Source organism: Cydia amplana, chromosome 3, assembly GCF_948474715.1.
Source record: "Cydia amplana chromosome 3, ilCydAmpl1.1, whole genome shotgun sequence".
Classification (NCBI taxonomy): Eukaryota; Metazoa; Arthropoda; class Insecta; order Lepidoptera; family Tortricidae; genus Cydia; species Cydia amplana.
The window spans coordinates 19732760-19758522 of record NC_086071.1 but is presented as its reverse complement, the minus strand read 5'-3'; the positions used below and the strand labels follow the sequence as shown (position 1 = coordinate 19758522).

Genomic DNA, 25763 nt, shown 5'->3' with positions numbered 1-25763 from the left:
AAATCTTTGTCAACGTATTTTTGGGTCATCCTGTTATATAGTTAAAAATGTTACAATTAAAAAAAAACTTTTACATTCAAACAAGTGGACGCCAGGCTTCCATGAGGTGTGGCAAAAATGCCTGGATAACGCGAAGAAGAAATAATATATTGAAAAAAGTTCAATATCAAGTTACAAGAAAAAAATATGGTTGTCTGTAAAGTCGGTTTACGGACGATAATTTTCCGTGATAACGTCATAAGAAAACATTGATGAAAAATTGCATACTTTTATACGTTGCCATGGAGATCTGTCCACAACGTGACACTTTTTCGAGCATGCTACCGGTTTTCATCTATTTATAATACGTTATCACGTCAAAAGTTTTTTTTGCGCAACCGTATTTAATTTACTGGGCTACCATCTCGTTACCGGAAACAGTACTACGGTCAATGTCCCAAGAGAAATCACGTTGCCTAGGCTTTATCTGTACTTTATGGATAGTAGGCACGTTATGTAACTTCCTAACTATACTGACATTGTGTCGTGTGAGTGTGAGCCTATTTTGAAATATGTATGCTGTAAAAATACAGGCTGTTTTTGTAGGGTATTTGACTACTAGAGACTGTGCGGAAAGAGAAGAGTCATGGAATGTGTTGAATCCCATACATTTCACGACTCTTCTCTTTCCGCACAGACTAGTCAAATCAGTTTCTTTATGTACTAAAATAAAGTATTAGTAAAAAAATATTTCAAAACAAAAACTAAGCTTAGTATAATTTTCTTCTTTTTTTAGGGTTCCGTACCCAAAGGGTAAAAACGGGACCCTATTACTAAGACTCCGCTGTCCGTCCGTCCGTCTGTCACCAGGCTGTATCTCACGAACCGTGATAGCTAGACAGTTGAAATTTTCACAGATGATGTATTTCTGTTGCCGCTATAACAACAAATACTAAAAATAGAATAAAATAAAGATTTAAGTGAGACTCCCATACAACAAACGTGATTTTTGACCGAAGTTAAGCAACGTCGGGCGGGGTCAGTACTTGGATGGGTGACCGTTTTTTTGCTTGTTTTGCTCTATTTTTTGTTGGTGGTGCGGAACCCTCCGTGCGCGAGTCCGACTCGCACTTGGCCGGTTTTTCTTTTGTTTTACAAATGGAATTTATCAGCCTGCCTGGCCTTTGTTTAATGATTGATTGATTGTTACTACGCAGTTAACCCCCTTATTCATAAAACTTTACGGGGCTGATTTAGTTAAATTATGTGTTATCCCTTTCTCACAAATACATAAGTCAAAATGACAGATAAGAACAAACGATTATTAACTAATTGAGGTTGGTAGCGCGTTTAAATGAATAAGGTGGTAAGTGTCCACCAATTGTGGCGTTCCACGTCAAAAGGTACCAGGCGGCCAACCGCAATGCGGTGCTAGGAGGTGACGTAAGCGCCAACCGCCATAAGGTACCTTTATACGTGGAATGTCACAACCGTTGACATTCGCTCGCAGTTTGTCAGCATTTTGCACGCAAACCGCAATTTCACTGCTCTACTTCGTTTTCATTATTCCACTACCAACATACCAATAGGCTGACCGTCGCCAAACTCTCACATGATACAGTCAGCGGCAGAAGTTGCGAAGAAGCGAGGTGTTCAAAATTACCTAATAATTATTAATTAATGAATTAGTAGGTAGTCGACAGAGTCGCTTGTGAAGTTTTTGAAATCCATGAGTGGGGGTTTTCAGTAATACTAGAGTCGGACCAATAAAAGTCTGCAGCGGATTTGATAGCCCACGCAATGCAAGTGTTATTTATACGTCATAATTTCATAGAAGTTTGACGTTTAAAATAACACTTGCACTGCGTGGGCTATCAAATCCGCTGCATACTTTTCTTGGTCTGACTTTAATAAGTGTTGAATTTTTGAATAAAATAGAATATTTTGGAATAGGTACTTAATACTTACTCAGAACAGGACGAGTCACAAACAGTGAACAAACCTTTATTATTAAAAGTACCTACTTCAGGGTGCCTAGCCAAGATGATAATCGCTTGCGCTACGACAACGAAACGCTATATGTCTCTCTATCACTCTTCCATATTAGTGCGACAGTGACAGTTGCGTTTCGTTGTTGTTAACTTGCAACTTGTTAGGTTACTTCATCTTGCGGATAAGTGAAGTATGTGTATGGGTTATTGTATTGTATGTTGCACGACACAGTTCATACACTGGACATTCGCTACACTTTCCACGACCCTCATTAGCGAGTGACATCTCACGTATTTTGTGTCTGAACTTTTGACAAACCAATCCACGTTGTCACGATAACATAAATCTTTTTTTTTAAGAAAATCGAGTTCAAAATGGATAACAAAGGATTTGTTATCCATTTTGAGTGAAAATTCACTAAATTCAGCATGATTTTTCGTGTAAGTGGTAGGTACACAGTTAGAAAATGAAAGAGAGTGCCATTTTACGGTAATTACTGTAGGTACCTAGGTACTCTTAAGGGGCTTACTGATTACCAGTTCGCTGGACGTTATTAGCCTGTCCGATAAACGCAAAAGGCGACACCGAACAACTGACAGGCTTAGAGTAGTTAATCCCGTTAGGTACAGTCAACGCCAAAGATATATTTGCGCTTTTGCATCCTTTAAATAATGCGCAAAATCGTGAAAAATCTAACAAACTCTAGTCTTTGACGTCGACGGACCTACAACAAAAGGATCCGAACACAATACCCTCACGTATTATTTATAAACCAATTACTTAACCGTTAATTCAATACGTGTGATGCAATATAACTATCGATTACCTGCGAAAGTGACAACCCTATTAGGGGACTATTACGACGAGTAATTTTTAACGATTTATGAACTGTATTGCGTCCACATAAGGGATATGTGTGGTCATGAATTTATAAATACAGTGAACCCTATTCAGGGTCTATTACGAAGTGATTTTTAATCCTTTATGAACTGTATTGCGTCGACATAAGGTCTATGGGTGGTCATGAATTTATAGAGGTTGAAAGACGTGCGCGTGATTCTAGCGGGGATATGAGGTGTCGGATATGGACTTGGAACTATCGGATGTTCGAAACCCGGAGCCCGGTTCAGATTTAAGAACTTGTTACGGTTTGAACTGGTTTTGATAAAACCTTGAAGATGACTTACGCTGATTGGTACACGTGAAATTAAGTGAAAGTCGTGTATCGTCATAGTCGTATCAAAACCAGTTAAAACCGTAACAATTTGTTAAATTAGAATCAACCTCCCAGTTGTTAAAAATGTATTAGATAACGAAACAATAATATTTACAATAATACACAAAAGGTAGATCGTTATTCGATCGTTCAAACCGTTTAGTCTAAATTGAGAATAGGCCCCCAAAATATTAGGTAACTAGATCGATTTAATAAACTCATACTTGACAATTTTGTAAGTTATTAGGTATAACGGTCACGTTTAGGGGTTGTGCAGTGAACACCACAATCCCTAAACGGAAAATTAATTTTTCGTCTGTGGTAAGACTATACCTATTAGACTTTCATTTAGGAATTGTTAATTAACTTGTGGACGATGATACGTAGATTTCATTTCAAATCAAAAGTCTTGTAAAGCCTTACCCCCTTATTAACAAGTAAGTACTAACTTATGCGTCATACTTTGTTTGTACCCACACCGTTACGCGACACATATTATGTAAGTAAATTCTATTTTTTCAAATATTTATAGTATCTACAAATACAAATATACAAATACAAATATATAAATACATATAAATACATATATATATAAATATATACGTATTTCATACATACATCGACTGGCGCTGCACTGGTCGTTCATTACTGTAGGTTTAATCATCATTTAATCATTTAATCATTTAATCATTGCAATCATGTACAACATTATAAGTATACAAGGTACACATATGTGAACATGAACCCGGACAGGGTATAGCAATTAGTTTTAATCTTATACTAAAGTCTTATTACAATAAATTTTTATTTATACAAAAAATTTATTTAAGGTTCTGACGGAAGATCAGCTCTGCGGTCTCCGCAGTATCTATGCTGAGTCAGCGCCTATTCTTTACCACAACACATGACCCTCTACTTAGGTAAAATAAATATGTAAATTGCTATTACTGCTATTAGTGTCAAATTGTATGTTGCTTTCTTCTTTTTGTCTCTTGTCAACTTTCTTTTTGCCTCTTGTTATTTATTTATTGTGTCACAAAACATGTAAGTTGTGGTTGAATAAAGATTTTATCTATCTATCTTATTCATAAACGCGCTACAAACCTCAATTAGCTAATAGGTAATCGTTTGTCCTTATCTATCATTTTGACTTATGTATTTGTAAGTAAGGGATAAAACATAATTTAACTAAATCAGGCCCGTAAAGTTTTATGAATAAGAGGGATAGGGTCTAAGTGTAAGGCCAAAATCCTCAATGGGTTAGCCCTTTTACGGCCCGGATTAAAAAAATATGGTTGTCTATAAAGTCGGTTTATGGACGATAATTTTGCGTGATAACGTCATAAGAAAACATTGATGAAAAACTGCATACTTTTGTACGTTACCATGGAGATCTGTCCACAACGTTACCATGGAGATCTGTCCACAACGTGACACTTTTTCGTGCATGCTACCGGTGTTCATCGATTTATAAGACGTTATCACGTCACAAAATTTCACAAAATGTTAACTCGCTCAAAATTGGGTGGAATTCCACCGCTCGCAGGTCAATCATATTATATAGGTAGGTAGGTTTAAAGCCGCGAAAGCCGCGATGTGTACCGCATATTTAATGATACAACTCGAATTGTTTTCCGAGTGAATAAAGTCCGACTAAACTCAACACCGGCTTTGATGTGACTAAGTGGGGGAGTGCCACAAGAGACGTCGTATTTTCGTAGAAATTAGTTTTTTACGTTGACAAAACCACACTTTGTCATGCAAAGTGCAGTCAAGAGTTATTTTATTAGCAGAATTAGTAAGGACTCCAGCCTTTTGAGTTCCTTAATGTAGAAGAATTATTCGATTTGAGGTTACGAGTTATACTACTTAAAAGTCTTCATAGTAATCGATTACTTTTTTTAGTACATACATTGTGCAACGAAGGGGGCAAGTGAAATATTGGAAAAGTGGGTGTTAATTCATGGCAGCGACAAGCTGGAGTGAATTAAAGGATCGAGTTTGCAAATTTTAAGCGAATTAATTCTTAAATACGTTGACATTTCAAACATTCGTCCGCCTATTGTAATTTTTTGAAGGAATCGAAGGAAAATAACCCATTCGACATTCAGCGATGACTGAAAATTGTGTGAAAATGTTTTAAACGGCTTTTAAATTAAACAAATTAAATATTTTCAAACATAAACAAAAATATTAAAGTATAGGTTCGATGACTCAAGCATTAAGAACAAAATTATGACAATGACCCAACGCATTGTCTACAACAAGGAAACACACATAAATACCCACCCTTGGACTCGCGTTTCCATAAAAAACGACGTATCTCTATAGAGTTTCATGGTGACATACGACCTTTTGTTTTGCGATAGTGATGCGTCGAAGAATGCGTATAAGCTAATTAGCGGTGAGACCATGAATCAAAGATTATAGAATAATAAGTAGGTAGGTACTTGCCCTTTTATGGCGTTTGTTATATGTCTACTAATGGATCCCTTTATTTCCCATAAAGTTTTAAGTCATTATGTATTGTTTGTCATATTTTCATTAGTCATAAACTGAAACCGTTAACTTTTCAAGATTTTCGTAAGGTTATCCTATAGATATCCGTTTCTGAACCAAATGAATTATGACTAACGAAAATGCGGGCAAACAATACATTATGACTTAAAACTAAGGAGTTGGGAAACAATAGACACCCCTACTAATGTCTAGTTACGCAAAGTTTAACACTTTGCCATGCTACTCTTTTCTTACTTATTACTGTTTTAATTATTTTTTCTTGAGACCGACTCACGCTTGTTGTATAGGCAGATATTATGTACATTTATCCATCTATTATGGGCAATGAGATATAGCCCGCTGAACAACCAAAAAAGAAAATGTAAAGTATCCGGTCAAGTGCGAGTTCATTTAACTCGCACACCGGGTTCCGTACAAACTTTCAATTATACCATGCAACGATAAAAGCGATAGATTTTTGAATAAATAAGCCTTGTCCATAACCACCTATTTCAAATTTAATTTCGCGTCAGTAGTTCTCAAGATATTTAGCGATATGACAGACGGACAGCTCGGACAGAGTCGCACTATAAGGGTTCCTATTTACCTTTTTCATACGAAACCCTAAAAAGAAGTCTCAAGTAAAGTACTGGCTAAAAAATCAATGACCCATCAATCTTACCAACACGGCCACTCATAAGGAAGCATCATAAAATTGTTTTATGCACATATTTCACCAAAATCCACGACCACCCATAAGTTATTCATGAAGGAAGTACGGGTAAGGACATCTCGACAAAGAACGCAAATTATGTGTTGTGACGAATCGATTATGCGATTATTCATCGGAGCTTTCTTTGAGGGCTTTGTGAAGATGGTAATGATTGGTGCCAAGGGCTACTTTGTTTCTTGGGTTTTTTAGCAATGAAGAGTCACGCGAAGCCACCGCCCCATACCCACTTGAAGATTATGTTATGACCGATCAAATGGAGGTGCGGACGCAAAAATGCTAATTTTCGACGCTACAATGCGCGTTCGGGTATTTTTAGGATTCCGTACCCAAAGGGTAAAAACGGGACCCTATTACTAAGACTCCGCTGTCCGTCCGTCCGTCCGTCCGTCTGTCACCAGGCTGTATCTCACGAACCGTGATGTATTTCTGTTGCCGCTATAACAACAAATACTAAAAACAGAATAAAATAAAGATTTAAGTGGGGCTCCCATACATCAAACGTGATTTTTGACCGAATTTAAGCAACGTCGGGCGGGGTCAGTATAACTTGGATGGGTGACCGTTTTTTTGCTTGTTGTTTTTGCTTGTTTTGCTCTATTTTTTGTTGATGGTGCGGAACCCTCCGTGCGCGAGTCCGACTCGCACTTGGCCAGTTTTTTTAAATTTCGAATGTTCGAATGTCACCACAAATCTAAAATTGGTGATTTTGTTGTGTAGAGTCTGTGCGAAAAGAGAAAAGTCGTGGAATGTATGAGGCCCAATACATTCCACGACTCTTCTCTTTTCACACAGACTCTATAGGACACTAGGTGAAACTGACGCCAATGTTTTTTCCTGGTCAAAGGTCATATGCATTTATGTATATGCATTGGATGCAATTTGATTGGTTGGGTTGGGTAATAAAGATTCATAAGTAGGTAGAAGTTTATTATAAATATTTTATAAATGCGTAATAATTAAATCAGCATACTCCTTACTGCTCTACCCATGCCTGTCAAACCCATGCCACTAATGAAGAGTAATCAAGATTATCAAGTAGGTACCTTCCTAATTAATAAATTGAGTTGTCGTAACCCATACCTAAGTAACTAACAATTATTTAAGGGATGAAACATGTTCGCAAGATGCAACTGGGGTAAAAACGTATCTGATATTTACGTCCATAAATAGGTATAATATTAGCAGTTCGATATTAAATAGCTGATCTCTATATCACTACTAGCTTCATAATTTAAAAGTAGAACACATAGAAACAGCTCAAAATTTGCATCGCATTACTTTGCCACGCTTGTGGCTAAAATGCAAATTTCTCATCAGTTTTTGAAGAATAAAGATAGCCTTTACGAGCTGGTGGGGTGAAACTATTGTCTTTTCAAATTGGCTGATCAGATACGGAACTCGAACGTCGAACGGAGGACTGGAGGAGGTATTTAGAGAATTCATAGATGTCTTTAACCTAAGCTAACTTTCTATCCGCTGATGCATCCCACACTGTTCGTAATAGGCGTCGTGGGTTATAATAAACTAGAAACACGTAGGGATCTAGCACTCGCATGCTACTTAGTGCAGATCCTTCGCGGTAGCATTTACAACCCGGGGATCCTACAACAAATGTATTTATGTGTACCCGAGGGGTACGTGGAGCGGAGGCGGCGACCGCGTCTGCTGGTGGAGCCTATCGGCAGAACCAACCTGCTTCGTAAGGCGCCTCTCAGTCGCACCATCCGTACACTAAATCTGGTGGCTGATCAAACTGACTTGTTTTCATTTAATATGTCCGAATTTGTAAGAATCTGTTCAAATGTTATATGTTGTTATTATAATTAATATAAGTTAATATAAATTACCTACCTAGTAAGGCACTATTGTATTAGGGTTAACCTGTAAGGATAGTTGCTAAGTGACAATAAATAAAATAAAAATAAATAATTATTACCGTAAAACCAAAACACGGAAAAACAATATAATAATAATATTAGATGGATAATGCACACAATACCGCATCTCCCGGCAGATTGTCTCGCGCCAGGAAATAGGAAATTACTAAAAGAATGGTGAATGAATTGTCTGGTTTACGTCGGCTTTGTTATGAAGGAGAAATGTGAGGTTTACTCATCGTGAACGTGGTGCTATCTGTTACTACCGATGTAATTGACCGAGCGTTAGCGAAGCGAAGGTATCTATTTCAGCTTGGATAAACCACATCAACCACAAAAACGCAACTCGAGTAGTGAACAATTTTTAAAATTTTAATGAAACCCCCTTTTACTCATTACGATGGGACCTTTTCGATTTGTAGGTTACAGATTTTTTTTTATATTCGTAAGCAAGTACTGTGATGTGTACACCTCGTGGCATGAGTCACTCACTGACCAGGTTGAACGACCTCGGGTCAACCTCGGTTAATTTTTGAAGTCGCATCGTCCCGTGCGCGAATTTATGGAGCCGTAAAAAAAGGGACGTGAAATACTCCGTTTGAAGTTATTTAGGGTTCTGTAGCACGAGATCCTTTTATTTCATCCTCCCATCATCATCAGATCCTGGCCTGACAATGGGGCCAATAAATTCTCCCTTCAGCCCCATTAAAATGAGGTAAGAATGTTCAAAAAAATATAAGTCTATCTAACCTCTAACTCTGATGAAGCAAAGTCTGCAACGATTTTGATAGCATAATACGCAGTGCAAGACTGCAAGTAAGTAAGTAAGTATACGTCAATTACTTAATTTCATAGAAGTTTGACGTTTAAAATAACACTTGCAATGCGTGTGCTATCAGAATCGTTAAAAGACTTATATTTGGACTTATTATTGGTCTAACTCTTAAAGTAAGCATAGCAAACCAATTTGTCAGTTGAAAAAGGAGACTTAAAAAAGTATAGTAGCGAAGAAAATTCGAATATCGAACCTTTATGTACGAGTAGGTATTGCATTTGCAGATGTGCGGAAATTATCCAAAAACTTGATAAAGTAATAGCTACTCGTAAATTTTAGGAAATTTTCACAGGAAACAAAGGAAACTTTCAGATAGAAAATATCGATACTTACACAAAAATATAAATTTTCGAAATGATTTCATCCATAATAGATCTAGTATTTCATCAACAGCAGTATTTCTCGCCGGCCAGGAAGCTGGACTTTCTTGCCTGGCGGGTGGTAAATCAAGCCAGTAATAAGTAATACAACCATCCTTCAATCAACTTTTAGTTTATAAAGATATCTATTTCTGACTCGAATGCCGCTTTTCGCATGCTCTATTATTTTGTTTTAAAATAATGGTCAATCATTATAGCATAAAAACTATTGGTGCCTGAAATTGTGACTTTTTTGACAGAGTAAAGTGTACTAAACTACGAAGGGCCGACTGTTGCAAGTTTCCACTTTAAGTTACCGTTAGATATACATACTTATCTAGCAGATATGCCTCAGTGGTCACAAAAAGCACACAGCCCGCTAAATTGTAAGAATTAACCGTAGCCAATGGACGCTTGCAACTCTCACAATGCGTATTGCCGACATAAAAAACTACAGAACCCTCATACACACAACAATGTCAGGTTTACTTAATATTCAGAGTTTTCCTCTCTTTTTTTTCTAAAAAATAACCAAAGCCTCGGACGTGTGACGCATCTAAAACGAGATATTTTTGTTTTCAAAAATATATTTTATTTATAAACTTATGATGACAGTTTTTTGTAACGTAAGCACCTATAAAATGTAACTCACTTAAACTAAACAACATTTCTTGACCTTCCTTAAGAAGCTCGTCTATTTATATAAATTAATGAATATGTTTACCTACTCTTATAAATTTTCGTCTATTTTTTTGTATACGAGTTGGAGGTCAGTGAATATGGAGTTCATGACCTCTAACTTTTCCAATGATTCATTGATTTTGTAACTAAGGTATGTTACCGTGAAAATTCATTTTTTAAGCACTATTTATACATATATTTATAAGCACTCGTTTTGGTCAAGAATAAGGTGATCTAGCTACACAATAGTGTAAACAAGGCCGGATTAAGCATGTCGGGGCCCCTAGGCATTGCAATGCTCGGGGCCCCCTTACAGTTAATTCTGCATACACAAGTTCAGTTGTTCAGTACAGGGAAGTAAGTTTGCGGTTTTAATTTCTACCTTCAGGTGTCGGTTGAGCCGATCCGAACATGCCGAACGATGTCTTTTTCGCTCTTGCGTGGACATAAAGGTTTTTTATATTAGTTTTTGCCGATTCCTCCTTGCGTCCAGTGTGGGGAAAGCTCTTTTTTTCTCAATAAGTAGTTAAATATTTTGCGAGGCTGAACAGCGATTGTCCGACCATACGAGCCACATGATTAAAATTAACCTAATAATATAGTAGTTTATGCAACAGTGATATAATAAGGGTTCTTAAAATTCAAGGGTCGAAGTTACAAAACGAGACGTAGTCGAGTTTTGTAAAAAAAGACCCGAGAATTTTAAGAACCAATTATGAGCTGTTGCATACATTACTTTTTCTATGACAGCTGCAGATTAAAAAAAAAGAGTTATTATTAAAAAAAAGAGTTATTATTTAAAAAAAAAGAGTTATTATTTAAAAAAAATTGAGTTATTATTTAAAAAAAAAAAGAGTTATTATTGTAAATGAAAACATACCTCTTTCAATCAAGATGATCGGAAATTGTATCTTTAAAAAAAATAAAGCAGTTGTATTATACTCATAAGATGACTGCTAGCAGTAATCTTATGAGCCTATAGACAAAGCATTCAAATGACATTGCTTTAGATATCACTGTCAGTCATTTAATTGACACATTTAAGTGCTGGAGTAGAAAAAATATTTTACATGTGTTTAAATGATTATTCATTAACCAGTTAAACTAGCATGTAAGTACAGGGTTAATCGGAAAAGCAATAAAAATCGCGAGCGCAGCGAGCGCGAAATTTTTTGTGAAAAAATTGTGAAAGCGTGTTAAAAAAGCCTAAAAATCCGAAGTTACCCAGTGAGGCGAGCTTTCATGTGAGGTCAAAGCCGTGCTTCAGGATAAGCTCAGCTAGATCACAGACGCCAACCAATGTCCATTGTATTAAAAAGCGAGACCGCAGGCCGAGCTTGGCGCAGCGAGGCCAAAGGCTAAGCTGAAGAAGAGATTTGGTAGACGAACCAATAATTGAGGTAAAAAGTGAGGCTGAAGGTCGAGCTCAGCAATCTCCACATACTTAACAAGCCCGCGAAGCGTACTTATAACCAGCGAGGTGAGCTTTCATGCGAGGCAAAAGGCTAAGCTTCTGAAATCAATGTTTATATTTGTTAAAAAGCGACGCCGATGGTCGAGTTGTAAGAAAGCAGCGCTCTGATACGAACCAATCGTCAAATGTTACTCAACAATAATATATGTGTCATACAAGAGTTACTCGGAGGGCCGAAGTTTCATAAATGAGGTTTTAGGCCCTCGGGAGCCTGAAATTCGAGCTCGATTTACAGACTTTAAAAGCTATAAAATAACATAATTTACATAATCATTTGATGATTGTGTGTCTGAGAAACTGATATTGGACATTAGGTATAAGTAGGTACCATAAACAATTATTTATGAATTTTGGCCATAATAAACACATTTTATTTGGCGCGCGCGGGGCCGCCGGGGCCCCCTAGCCGAGGCGGGGCCCCCTAGCCGAGGCGGGGCCCATAGGCAGTTGCCTACTCTGCCTTAGGGCTAATCCGGCCCTGAGTGTAGATCACAACCTTTCATTTCCTCTGGACAACTCCAAACTATTATCTACTGTCTAACGATCCGGAACTGATTGAGTTACGTACTCTATTTCAGAGTTCTAATATGTTAGCACACTATTATATCACGTTGCATGCACATAATAGATGTAATTGCACTAATAAAAGTGTTTATGATGTGTTATGATTATAAACATTAAGTTGCGCTTGCATAAAATTACGTTTTCTGCACTTGTAAGTTATACTTTTTTACGCCTTGTTGACAGCTTGAGTAGTACTTAATTAAGTAGGTAAATACATATGTAGTGCATGGTTTAAAAATTAACTTGAATAAAAACTTTATTTATCAAATAATTATGCTACAAATAAAAGTAATTAATTACAACTAACAAAAATAAAATAAACTAATAACTAAACATATACTAAACTAAAACTACCTAAAAAGTAAAAACCTACAAATAAAAAATTGGCCCCAAGTCTGTGCCGACCGGTAGGGTGCCCAGAAGGCTGGCGGCGTTGCCGCGCTGAACGGCAACGCCAATGCGTTGGACGAGGTATGCTCCAGCCTTCCGGTCACCCGTTGCGTCGATAAGGCGCTTGGCCAACTCCCTATAAACGCTGTGCGCGCCTTGACCCCACGGCCCAGGCGTCTCCACCGCAAACGGCTCAAACATGCAGCCGCTGTCTATGGCTGCATATTTGCGCCGCTTGAGATGCTCTGCCGCATCGGCAGCAGCGCCAGCCCTAGAAGAGGTCCCTGGAAGATGGGACGGCGCGAGGGTATCCACGCACGTGGCGTCCCAGACGAGTGGTCGACCCAGCCTCCAGGGAACCAGCGTCATGCCATCTGGTCTCTTCCCGTCGTCACGCGCTAGCCCCGTCGGTTCTAGAACCGACGGCGCTCCGGCAGAGACGAAGGCCCGGCGCAGTATGTCATTAAGACTGGCGTGGCGTGACATGCGGCCGGCGCTGTTGGTGCAAGAGAGGCCGTGAGTGCCAAACTTTGACACGTCAGTGCCGCAGTGGCAACGGATAATTAGTGCATAATTTGCGTGTTATGCTATGTCAGTCAGTCTCACTCTCAGTACAAAATGTAGTGAGGTTGACTGAAGTGCCACGACAAATACGAAAATACGATGGTACCTAAAAGAGTATGCACTAAATCTTGTTTCATCTTCTTTTTGATGTTGCCCGAGTTTTGTGAATATGTTTTGTATTAAAAAAACACACAAAAACACATACAAACAATATTCACACTGAACGAAGATATGTTCGAGGTTGTTTTGGACCGTAGTTGGGAGCTTTTGTGACTACAGTTGGGGGGTTTTACGGGTCAATGTGGAGAAGATTATTTATCAGGTTAAACCGTCTACAAGCTCTTTCGTCGCTTGTAACTCTTGTATTTGCACTCATACTCTACTTATAGAAGGTCGGTACAGCAGAAGGAGTAAAGCTCTTCCTTTCTGACTATGTTTGAGCAAAGTAACCCTATAACGGTCTTCTCAAGCCAAAATTTCATATGTTGATTTTCCCTACATCGATCTTAGTGAACTTTGGTGTTTTTTTACATCAGTCTATCAGTGGGTTCTATCTCGAACCAAATAAATGAACTAAACTCTCGTATTATGTCTTTAGGAATGGTAAACACGACCTCTTCTTCGTTATCTAACGCCGGACCCAGTCCGCAAAGACGCTCATTCACACGCCAGAGCAAATATTAAATAAACAACTAATAAAAAGTTTAGGGATTGCAAATAGTGATATCGATATTTACAATTTATGGTAAAAAAATTCTCAATTTGGCTTTGTTCTTATCCAACTTTAATTTATTTCGAAAATGCCAAAAATTAACATATTTTTTACACACGACAATGTTAAAAATAAAGGTCTTTATCATTAAAAACAACCACTAAACAATATCGATTCATGACGTAATATCACTGCACTAGGCTGTACAAGAAGTCGTTTATACAAGACAACGGCGCGCATGGACTGTCCGCAGTGCTGACCGACAAGGACTGTTTCCGCGCGGATTAAGTAATAATAGTCTCTAGGTCAACGGCGTAAGCGCTTATCGGTACGTAAACTTTATAAGCGTAACGTTAGAGCCGCGCATCGTGTGTCGATAATATAAATGTAAGTACCGGAACTGCATTGGGGAAAATTAGATAGATGAGCTTCTCAGTTCCCGTATTACATCCTCCCTACCATGACAATTTTTCGTCAATTTCAAATATATAACATTCTCATAGTTAGGCGACACTGACTATATAGTCCTAGCGTCCGCCTGTACCATTCTTGTGCGAAGCGGTCACTGCAGGGTATCACTCCCCACTACACTATCATCTTAAAATGAATCTTTTGTTCTGCAAATAAACCACAAGGACAGATTTACTTGTCTGACTCTACTATCAACAGCTGAAGAAGCTCCCTGAACTTCAGCTATAGTTAATGCCCGTCTCTTTCGTCTCGTTTTACGTATTCTAGTTACTAGTTACCACCAATTGGCATTTAACAAGTGTTCAAATGCTTAAATAAAACCAGATTTGCGATTTGATATTTATTTTGAATATTCTCATATCGAGTTAACATTCCCATCCCTAGCTGTCTTGTATACAAGACAACGGCGACGAGGAACAAGAAAAACGTTGAAATCTGGAGCAATTTTTTTGAGAGCCTTATTATAAAAGAATGGATTTCTATAGATGCAATAAATGCAATTTTTTTTTAAACAAGGTCCTAAAACATTAACATGACTGTAAAAGAAATTATAATTGATATTTTTTCCACATTTACCGAGCGGTTGAATTTTTGTCTTGCATACAAGACAGCGGCGCCAGTGTATCGTTCTACCGTTGTCTTGTATACATGCCAACGGCGGTCAAAGGGTTAAACAATAACCACTACTCATTAAGTCCAACCGTTAGCTGCAACTAATAAAACGTTCAAACTAGTTTCAGCGTTGTAACAATTGTCTGGCTCGTGCTAAATCTGTTATTGACTTTACGGTAAAGTTTCATGGCTTTTGTGATGTGTACACTTTTATTTACATTTCATTGTAGGAACTCGGAATACATATTGTACTTAATATTTACAACTTTCATAAAGTTAGATGATAACTCTATCTGTCTCTCTGTCTGTTACCTCTCCATGCTTAAACCGCTGAATCGATTTAGATTATATATTAGGTATGGATTTTTTTATATTTCGGCTTTGTATACTTAGATAAAGATTTAGATGCGATCGCTATAACTCCAAAGTACAGTCATCAACGCCAGTCGCCATCAGATATTTCGAAACGGCCGAGGTGCTCAAGAATATCTGAACACGCACTCTAACGCCTTGACAGAGGCGTGTTCAGATTTGTGGGCACGTGGCCGTTCCCGTATATCTGATGGCGACTTACTAAAGGGGTAGTATTACTTTTCACGATATGCCTAGGAATTTCATGATCTGCCTGATCTTACGTTCGGCCGCCGACATTAAAAATCTGAGTCTGAAGGTTGTGTTTCTTTTTGACTTAAGGCAAAATTATTAAACAAATGTTTGTCAGAGGTTGCTAATATTCATGAATTAAGGGGATTGTTACGTTATCGCCATTTTCCATTTATCTACCGTAAATATCACAAGATTGGTGATATCACGAGCTGAAAAAAAATATTGCGGAATCACGCCCTTGTTGTGTAAATAGATATAATCATAACAACATCGCTTTAAATGACGGAAAACACGCACTCAAGTATACGACTTATTAAAAAATAAAATAATACACGTAGGTAATAATGGGTCATAGAGGATCCTACAGTAGGTAATTAGGTCGTATAATGTTGTTTTCATAAGACAAAGGCTTATCAAAACTATTTTAGCAGTAGGTAATGGTTAAGAATTCTGCAACGTAAGTGGAATTATGATTTTGCTTTGACGTAGAATGAGTAAAAATGGGCGAAACAATACCTGCGGTCGGTTTAATTTTTTTATCATTTCAAAAATACCTAACATTTATGTGTAATGAACTTGTCAAAATGTATGTTTTATTATTGTCGATTCATCTCCATGAGAAAATATTAAAATCAAAAGATACGCCTTGGCCCACTACCTAAGGCTGGGGTTACAATCGCCTGAGTTTTTGTTAAAGAAAACCTTTTATCTGTAGACTTTTTAGGGGTTCCGTCGCGTATTTGAAATTTAGAAAATCGAAAATCCAAACCTACCGAGATAAAGGTGGCATTTGGATGTAGAAACGTTGACGTGGGCGGTGTAAGTCACTGTCAATTTCCATGATAAAAAATAACTGAATAATTAAAAATTAATGCTACTCATGATTTTTATGTGACGCGCCGAATGATGATCCGTATATGACAGTTCCACCAAATAGCTTTATTTATATCTTAGACCATTTTTATTACTTAAGTAATAATTACATTTTCTAAATAAAGAAATGTATGAAACATTTGACATTGACTGTTACTTCATACAAAAATGAACTGTCATACAGATCAAGGGATCATTATTCGCCGCGTCAAGTACAGTTTGTCAAAGGACTGTCTCGTTTCAAACATAGACAGAGAGAACCATACTATATTTGTCTTACACTAGTACTAGCACTTTGTTCCTATTTGCTGACAAATTTGGTTTGACCAACTATATAATGAATGATTTATTCTCACGCAGTGTGGAGCCAGCATAACCCGGTTATTATAATTTATACGGCCGTTCTGCAGATTCACTTGCAGCGTTGCGTAACGCCGGGGACCGTAAAATCTGGCTTGTTATTCTTTTTATATGTCGGCGGCCGATCGTAAAATCAGGCAGATCATGAAATTCCTAGGCATATCGTGAATAAAGCAAAATATTTTACCTGTATGTTTGCCGTAATTTGCGGTTTTTGAATGCAACATTATTTTTATGATTACGTCTGTGTAAAGATAAAGATGTTTTCTAACCAAGGACCGGAAAACCCCTCTTTACGCTTAATCCTATCCATTCGGTAACCCAACCCTTATTTTAATGTTTTTGTTTATTTTAATGTTTTTGTTTATTTTACTTACTTTGTCTATTTTTTTATTTTGTTTATTTTACTTATTTCATTTATTTTATTTGTCATTAATTTTGTTAATTTTATTTATATAATTTATTTTGATTATTTTATTTATTTTGTTTATTTTTTTTTATTTTTTATTTTATGTATTTTATGTATTTGATTTACTTTATTTACTTTATTTACTTTATTTACTTTATTTACTTTATTTACTTTATTTACTTTATTTACTTTATTTACTTTATTTACTTTATTTACTTTATTTACTTTATTTACTTTATTTACTTTATTTACTTTATTTACTTTATTTACTTTATTTACTTTATTTACTTTATTTACTTTATTTACTTTATTTACTTTATTTACTTTATTTACTTTATTTACTTTATTTACTTTATTTACTTTATTTACTTTATTTACTTTATTTACTTTATTTATTTTATTTATTTTATTTATTTTATTTATTTTATTTATTTTATTTATTTTATTTTATTTATTTATTTTATTTATTTTATTTATTTTATTTATTTTATTTATTTTATTTATTTTATTTATTTTATTTATTTTATTTATTTTATTTATTTTATTTATTTTATTTATTTTATTTATTTTATTTATTTTATTTATTTTATTTATTTTATTTATTTTATTTATTTTATTTATTTTATTTATTTTATTTATTTTATTTATTTTATTTATTTTATTTATTTTATTTATTTTATTTATTTTATTTATTTTATTTATTTTATTTATTTTATTTATTTTATTTATTTTATTTATTTTATTTATTTTATTTATTTTATTTATTTTATTTATTTTATTTATTTTATTTATTTTATTTATTTTATTTATTTTATTTATTTTATTTATTTTATTTTATTTATTTTATTTATTTTATTTATCTTATTTATTTTATTTATTTTTTTATTTTGTTTATTTTATTTATCTTATTTATTTTATTAGGATAAAGTTCATTTATTTAACTTAAAGGTAATAATAAAAAAAGTTACAACTAACTATGAAATTGTGAATAAAAAATTTAAAACCTAAACTAAAATTAAAATAAACCTACTTAAAAACTAAACTAATACTTATAATATTATATAAAAACTAAAATGCAATACTAATAAAATAGATGTAAATAATATAATTTATTTGTTTTTTTTTATTTATTTCATTTATTTTATTTGTTTTATCTATTTTATTTGTTTTATTTATTTTAGAAACTTACAAAATTAAAAGTAGTAGTATGTAACTACAAAAGTTAAATTAGTTCAGAATAACATTCTAATTGAATAAAACGTTATTTAGTATAGGTAATCCTACATCTGGAATAAATATTCCGTTTTGTCTTTTTCATTTAAAATAAAAGTGTCATGATTTATTCACTTTCTATTTATTCTAAAATAACGAGTGCAAGAATTATTCTTATTCAAATCGATTGGAATAAGAATGAAATTTCTGTTTTTATTCTTATTCTTATTCAAGTTATTTTTTGCCCAACTCTGCTCTAGATTACTCTCGTGTTGTTGAAGGTGACTATTGAACAAAATCTGCAAAATATCTTTCATGTATGAAGTCAATTATTTGCACTTCCTAGTACCTAATAACATGAAGATAATAAATATACCTACACAGGCGAAGCAACATGCGTATTTAAATCGAAACGCTGCGCTCCGCTGGCACGCGCTACATACAACGCAAGTGCACCGAATGTTTAAAGGTCGTGGTATTTTCTATTGTATTAGGATATTTAGGATTAAGCAGAATGCGGTGAGAGTCATAGTGACAACAATAAAGCCTTATTATTGTACTACACTACAGTATTGTTATCAGTACTCTGCCGTGTCATGACTAATTGATGTAATTGTAGATACATGAGTTAGTGGTAACAAGGTTAAATGGCATTTATTTGGTCATATTATACGTCATATTATATGTAGTACAATGTATATAGATAGTAAAATGAATTTCACCCCTCTTTTCAATGGTTGGATTGATTTGAATTTTTTGAAGCCTTCGAAACGGTGATGATAATTTTATAATGAAGCTACATAGAAAGTAAACTGCGAAATTATAATTATGATGGTTCAATGTATATTTCTTTGCGTATTAAGTATGTATTTTGTTTATTATTCCTACCAGCCTTGAGGTCTTACGTATGCTATCTCTTTCACACCTACGGAAAGTGAATGAGATAGTAAATTACTGCAGGTAAGAAAAGAGTCCTACGCTTATCACTATAATTAAATAGATTTGCAGAAAGTTGCAGGCGTGTTTGCACTTGAGACCGTCATTTATTACTCATTGGCAATAACAATAGGATTAAGTCGTGGCGTGGTGAATTCTTTGTCAGCATTTGCTAAACACGTGCGGCAAGCGTTGTGTCAAACGATATACCTGTTAATTTCCGTCTAAATAATAAATGCAAATTTTAAATATCAGAAGAGCTTTTAAAAACACCATAAGTCTTGGTAGTAACTCGGATACTGAAACCACATATTATAGTTCGTTTTTTTTTAGCATTAGAAATAAGGTAAACAATCTTGATGTCTCTTTTAATTGAAAAGCACATTTTAAAAATAAGTTACGGTAAATATGTAACAATTATGAATCTAATACGATCTTTTATAGTCTTCTGCTTTCATAAGTAATAGTTATGGTTTTTAAAAAGTGTTTTTCAATTAAAAGACATGTCAAAATCGCTTACCTTCTTTCAAGTTCTTTCTAATGCTAAAAAAAATGAATTATAAACATAATTCGAAAACAGAAAAAAATCATGAGTATTTTCCCCATTTGTTCCTGCCCAACGTGATCGCCGCGATACATGAGGCGGGGACATATGGGAATGATTTAAATGAAGCGCCTATTCCCATCTGTGCCCGGCGGGGAGAAATAGGAATACACCATATCAAGCCATTCCTTATCCTACCTTTAAAAACATCTTTTTCAGGGTTCCGTACCCAAAGGGTATAAACGGGACCCTATTACTAAGACTCCTCTATCCGTCTGTCTGTCACCAGGCTGTATCTCATGAACCGTGATAGCTAGGCAGTTGAAATTTTCACAAATAATTAATTTCTGTTGCTGCTATTACAACAAATACTAAAAACAGCATATAATAAATATCTAAGTGGGGCTCCCATACAACAAACGTGATTTATTTGCTAATTTTTGCATAATGGTGCGGAACCCTTCCTGCGCGAGTCAGACTCGCACTTGGCCGGTTTTTTATTTTTTACATTAATTTAGGCACAGCCATTGAAGAGTTTCGCTATCCACCATCCGTTCAGAGCAGCTGAATTGTACCTGATGATTTAGTTATCACATTAAAATAAATACGGGTATCGTCCAATGCACTATGCGGCAGTAAATTAAATTTGTAAGATTTTATTGCATAAAATCAGGTATAAATTAGTCAAGAAACATAATAGTTTCTTGTCTAATTTACTTCTATCTATACGTAACGCCTATACGGCACCCATACTACATGTTTAATCCAGGAATATTATTTAGAATATAAAATCATGATTATATTTATTTGATTAAGAATGAGATTATTCTTATTCAATTTTTTCACATACGAATTATTTCCGATCAAAATTATTTGAATAATTTTGACGGGAATAAAATCAACATGATTTTATTCTTAGGAATTCTTATTTAAATAATGATTTTATTCTTGAATGCCCAACACTGCTTACTAAGTATGTATGTAATTATGTATCTATTTAATTTAATCAAAACTATTTCACCTACCAATGTTATAGATACCCAATGAATATGTATAATGAATTCTGCCCTAGTAGCACGGTCGCATTTTTATCGTTTATCACCATGCCTGTCACGTTCTAACAAGTATGTAAGTGCGAAAGTGACGGGCATAGTGATAGTCGATAAAAATGGAACCGTGCTGAGCCCCCTGGTATTAATGAAAGATTTGTAGTATTAAAATAAGTTTATAACTGCTATAGATATATATTTTCTGATCGCTGCATTAAGCGGTACAAGGTAAATTACGACTTAGCTCATACAACTCACCGCATCTGAAAACATTTTAAACTAAAGTCTATTTTTTATTCGGTAGACTAAAATGACATTTCGTAGTATGAACATCATGTGTCATTTCATTTCATACTATGAAATGTCATTTTAGTCTACCGAATAAAAAAATAGACTTTAATTGCTTATTATAAAATAAGCTCATAATAACTAGTACATATGTCATTTGTTAACAATGGTAAAATATCTACCACAATCCGCTAGCGCATGTATCTTTATCACAAAGTGTTTTTTTTTAAATCCCTTTAGATAAATTATACCTAACTAGGTACCAGTAAAATTACTAGTTAGGTGAAAATTTTTCTTTAAATCAGTCTTTAATCTGTAGGTACAGGTCAAGTGTGAACCCGAAAATAAAAATAATAATCTAAGTAGCATAAAATATATCTAAATAATAGCAGATATTACTAGGATAGGATGTTGTTTACTTGCAACCCCTTTTCTAAAAATTTCTAAACTAGAATTGACAAAAACAATAGGAACACACAGGTATAAAGATAAACAAAGGAATGGCCGCGCTGCGCCGCGGCTGTCGCTCTAAAAATAATACTGTAATCGCTCACTTGTTTTCAATTTTAGCTTAAGGACTCAAAGTGCAATATTGTTTGAATTGACAATAAGCGAAGTTACCGGCAAAAAAACTTGTTTGTGCTGGAGGCTTCATAGACCGCCCATGCCAACCACGGTTATTCAATAATAAGTTGAATTTAAGTCTGCGTAAAGTTTACAATCGTTTGAACTGGTTCAAAACCTTATTATGAGGTAACAGCATAGACGGGGTTTTTATTTCGGTTACCGGTAACAGGGGTTAACTCGATCTGATACGGTTACCGAATCAAAGTGTTACCTTATCAGACGGTTACCGTTATGGTAGGGGTTTTTATAACCACTTCTAAAATAACCCTATGAAAAACCCCGGTTAAGGTAACCGGTTCCGGTCCCTGTTTCTAACAATGGAACCTAACAGAAACGTGTTAAACTAACTTTAGGTTTATCTAGGTTTATCGCTAGGAATGTAAACTTATGGTAAGTGTGAATGAGTTACATTTGTGAGCCTATTGTTGTACTCATTTTTATTGTACTTCGTTTATTTTATTACTCGTAAGCGTCAGTCCCCGAACTGTGATAAATCACGTAAGACACCTTTCTATATAATATTTATGTCGAAAAATGTTAGTACAAACTTTTATTACCGATTGTACTTTTTTAGACAGTTCATTTACTTACCTCCTTAGGCGGCTCGGGCGGAACTCTAACTCGCGACTCCGGGATACGGGTAAGTCTCGGTAGCTTAGTTGGTAGAGTGGCGGGCTGGTATCCCGGGGTAGCTAGTTCAAGTTTTGCCCGAAACAGTAAGTTTTCCACTTTTCCTTTATTCCTGAGTATTGTGGTAGGTACGATTTGCAGACGTTTCTGCTTCAAAAAAATGTAATATAATATAATAGCGACCATCATAAGCCCACTAGAAAGTTTGTAAACTTACAGTTTCTCAGCCAGTTTGGCCGCCGCCGGCGCCTCCGCGTCCATGTCTTTAATCTGAAACAGTAACATTTCAGTTAGATTCTATGTTATCAAGTCAACAGTTAAGAAAATGAGTAAGTAACCTAATATATTTAATCCCTAATCCTAAATAAACCTAAGAATGAGTAAAACTAACTAACGTAACAAATACAATATTACACTGATTTAAACTTTCACGATTTTTACACATTATTAAATTATACAACGGGACTTAATCGCGTATCTAAGTTTTAAGATTTACCTCCGACGTTTCGAGGACGGCGTTTTCCCCGTGGTCTCGGAGAAGACTGGCTTAAGTTGACATCAGCATCGTCTAACCGCGCGAGTTTTTCGAACTACCCGCACTTGGTCCCTTGGTCGCACTTGGTGGTTGGTGGTGTTTATCCCTAGTGCGCAAAACGTTCAAGCGGATAAACAAGACCAAGTGCGGGTAGTTCGAAAAACTCGCGCGGTTAGACGATGCTGATGTCAACTTAAGCCAGTCTTCTCCGAGACCACGGGGACAACGCCGTCCTCGAAACGTCGGAGGTAAATCTTAAAACTTAGATACGCGATTAAGTCCCGTTGTATAATTTAATAATAAATACAATATTGCCCCCACTCTGATTATCCCCCGGACCAAATGTGCCAAAAATACTGTCCGCATTATCCCGCTGAATGGCCAGTGATATCTGTTGAACAAGGAAAGAACCAGAGCGAGGGTCGCAGTCCCTATCCCTTAAACGTCGCCCTATATGCTTAATAAAGGCTTTGGCCTAGCTAGTCCCTAATCTAAACATGAACTTTTTGAGACTTGAACTCACGGCCTCTGGGGCAGTATTTTTTCCACAATTTTGAGAATACTTGTGCAGTTGCTAATAATGGATATCGAACTTGAATCTCTCCGCGGACCTTGGCCTGCGTTACGTTGCGTTAGTTCCGATTGAGTGCTAAATAGGCACCTAATTGCGATAGATTGCAAATTAGAACTGTATCAAGTCAATGAAACTATTAAAACAATAAATAATTCGTTTAAATTGTGTTCAGACCTAATTTTCCATCACTATTTAGCAATGAGAAGAGGCCTGTGCCCAGCAGTGGGACGTATAAAAGCTGAATTATTATTATTATTATATTATTATTTAGCAATATACATACCTAGCTACTATTCACTAACCAAACAATTTACATAGAGTCTGTGCGGAAAGAGAAGAGTCGTGGAATGTATGGGGCCCAATACATTTCACGACTCTTCTCTTTCCGCACAGACTCTAGAAGAAAACATTCAAAAATTTCACAATGCAGCGTTTTAGAGAAAGATTCGCTGGCTATGTACGAGATCTTGGTGCCTCAATTGGCAGAGCGCTGGAGTATCAATCCAGAGGCCGTGAGTTCAAGTCTCAGCCAAGGCAGTAATTTTTAGGGTTCCGTACCCAAAGGGTAAAAACGGGACCCTATTACTAAGACTCCACTGTCCGTCCGTCCGTCTGTCACCAGGCTGTATCTCCCGAACCGTGCATGATAGCTAGACAGTTGAAATTTTCACAGATGATGTATTTCTTTTGCCGCTATAACAACAAATACTAAAAACAGAATAAAATAAAGATTTAAGTTGGGCTCCCATACAACAAACGTGATTTTTGACCGAAGTTAAGCAACGTCGGGCGGGGTCAGTACTTGGATGGGTGACCGTTTTTTTGCTTGTTTTGCTTTATTCTTTGTTGATGGTGCGGAACCCTCCGTGCTCGAGTCCGACTCGCACTTGGCCGGTTTTATTCGACTTTAAAATGTATGTATTCTAAGCTTTACAACCCAGTTGTAAAGTAAAGACGTCAATAGGTAGTGACACTAGTGACACAGCAAATTAACATCGACTTTGTGTATCCTTGCTTGAGATAAGGTATCGGCTTACCATGTTAGTTAGAGGATGCATAGATAAAACGGGTAGATTATATATAGGCGGGGGAAGAAAAAATTTTGCTTGCATTAATTCGTACAGTTTCGAAAGCTTTTTCTAATCAATATTTAGGATTTACAGATGCCCACGATACGATTATCTCCAGTACCGTAATTGAGCTCTTCATGAAATTAATGACCCTAGGGTCAATATCTAGAACACTATACAGACTAAGTCATACAGTCGGGATAATGTATCAATTATATGTCTTAAGTTAGTTCATGATTAATAACAAAGAAATCCCGAGAGTTTCCTGTGAGCTGTGTACAGTAAGCTCAATCTATAGTTTTTTTTTAAATAATCGATATAAATGTAACTTAAAAATTCCTACACAATTCGAAAATTTGATGATTAGGTCATAATATTAATCTCAATTGATATGGAAATTTGCACCACTCGGATACCGTGAGATCTATTTATTATGATTTTTTATTTTTTATTTTATGCTTAAAAAATATGTTTATTCATCCTACACTCGAAAATTTTATATTTCTACAATTATCTGTTTATTTAACACGTGTTATCAAAAAATATTGGAATAATAACAAGTGCTTTGCGAGAAATCAAAATAAATAACAAATAATTTGAGACCAATACTTTTAAAATTGCTACGCTCAAAATAGCTACGTTCAAAAAGCCTAATGACAATACTTTGAAAGTCAACATTTATAAAAAAACGTCACCTTTCTCACTTGTTTGACCCTGACATATCCCATCCATACAAGTGTCAAGAGTGACGTTCCTTCAAAAACGTCACTTTTGTCACTTGTTTGACACTGCCATAGCCCATCCATACATGTCAAAAGTGACGTTTCTTCAAAAACGTCACTTTTGTCACTTGTTTGACTTGACACTGACATAGCCCATCCATACAAGTGTCAAGAGTGACGTTTCTAAAAAAACGTCACTTTTGTCACTTGTTTTACACTGACATAGCCCATCCATACAAGTGTCAAGAGTGACGTTTCTAAAAAAACGTCACTTTAGTCACTTGTTTGACACTGACATATTCCATCCATACAAGTGTCAATAGTGAAATTTCATAAAAAACGTCACTTTTGTCACTTGTTGGACAACGAC

General features: G+C 35.5%; 1 protein-coding gene across 1 annotated transcript in view; it reads right to left on the bottom strand.

The window, feature by feature from the left end:
* Positions 1-25763, bottom strand: part of LOC134662759 (neprilysin-4-like) — a 65870-nt gene that overhangs the window by 19428 nt on the left and 20679 nt on the right. Inside the window, exon 2 of the mRNA XM_063519046.1 lies at positions 22710-22762. Within this exon, the coding sequence (XP_063375116.1) occupies positions 22710-22762 (53 nt within the window). The remainder of the gene's footprint in view (positions 1-22709; positions 22763-25763) is intronic.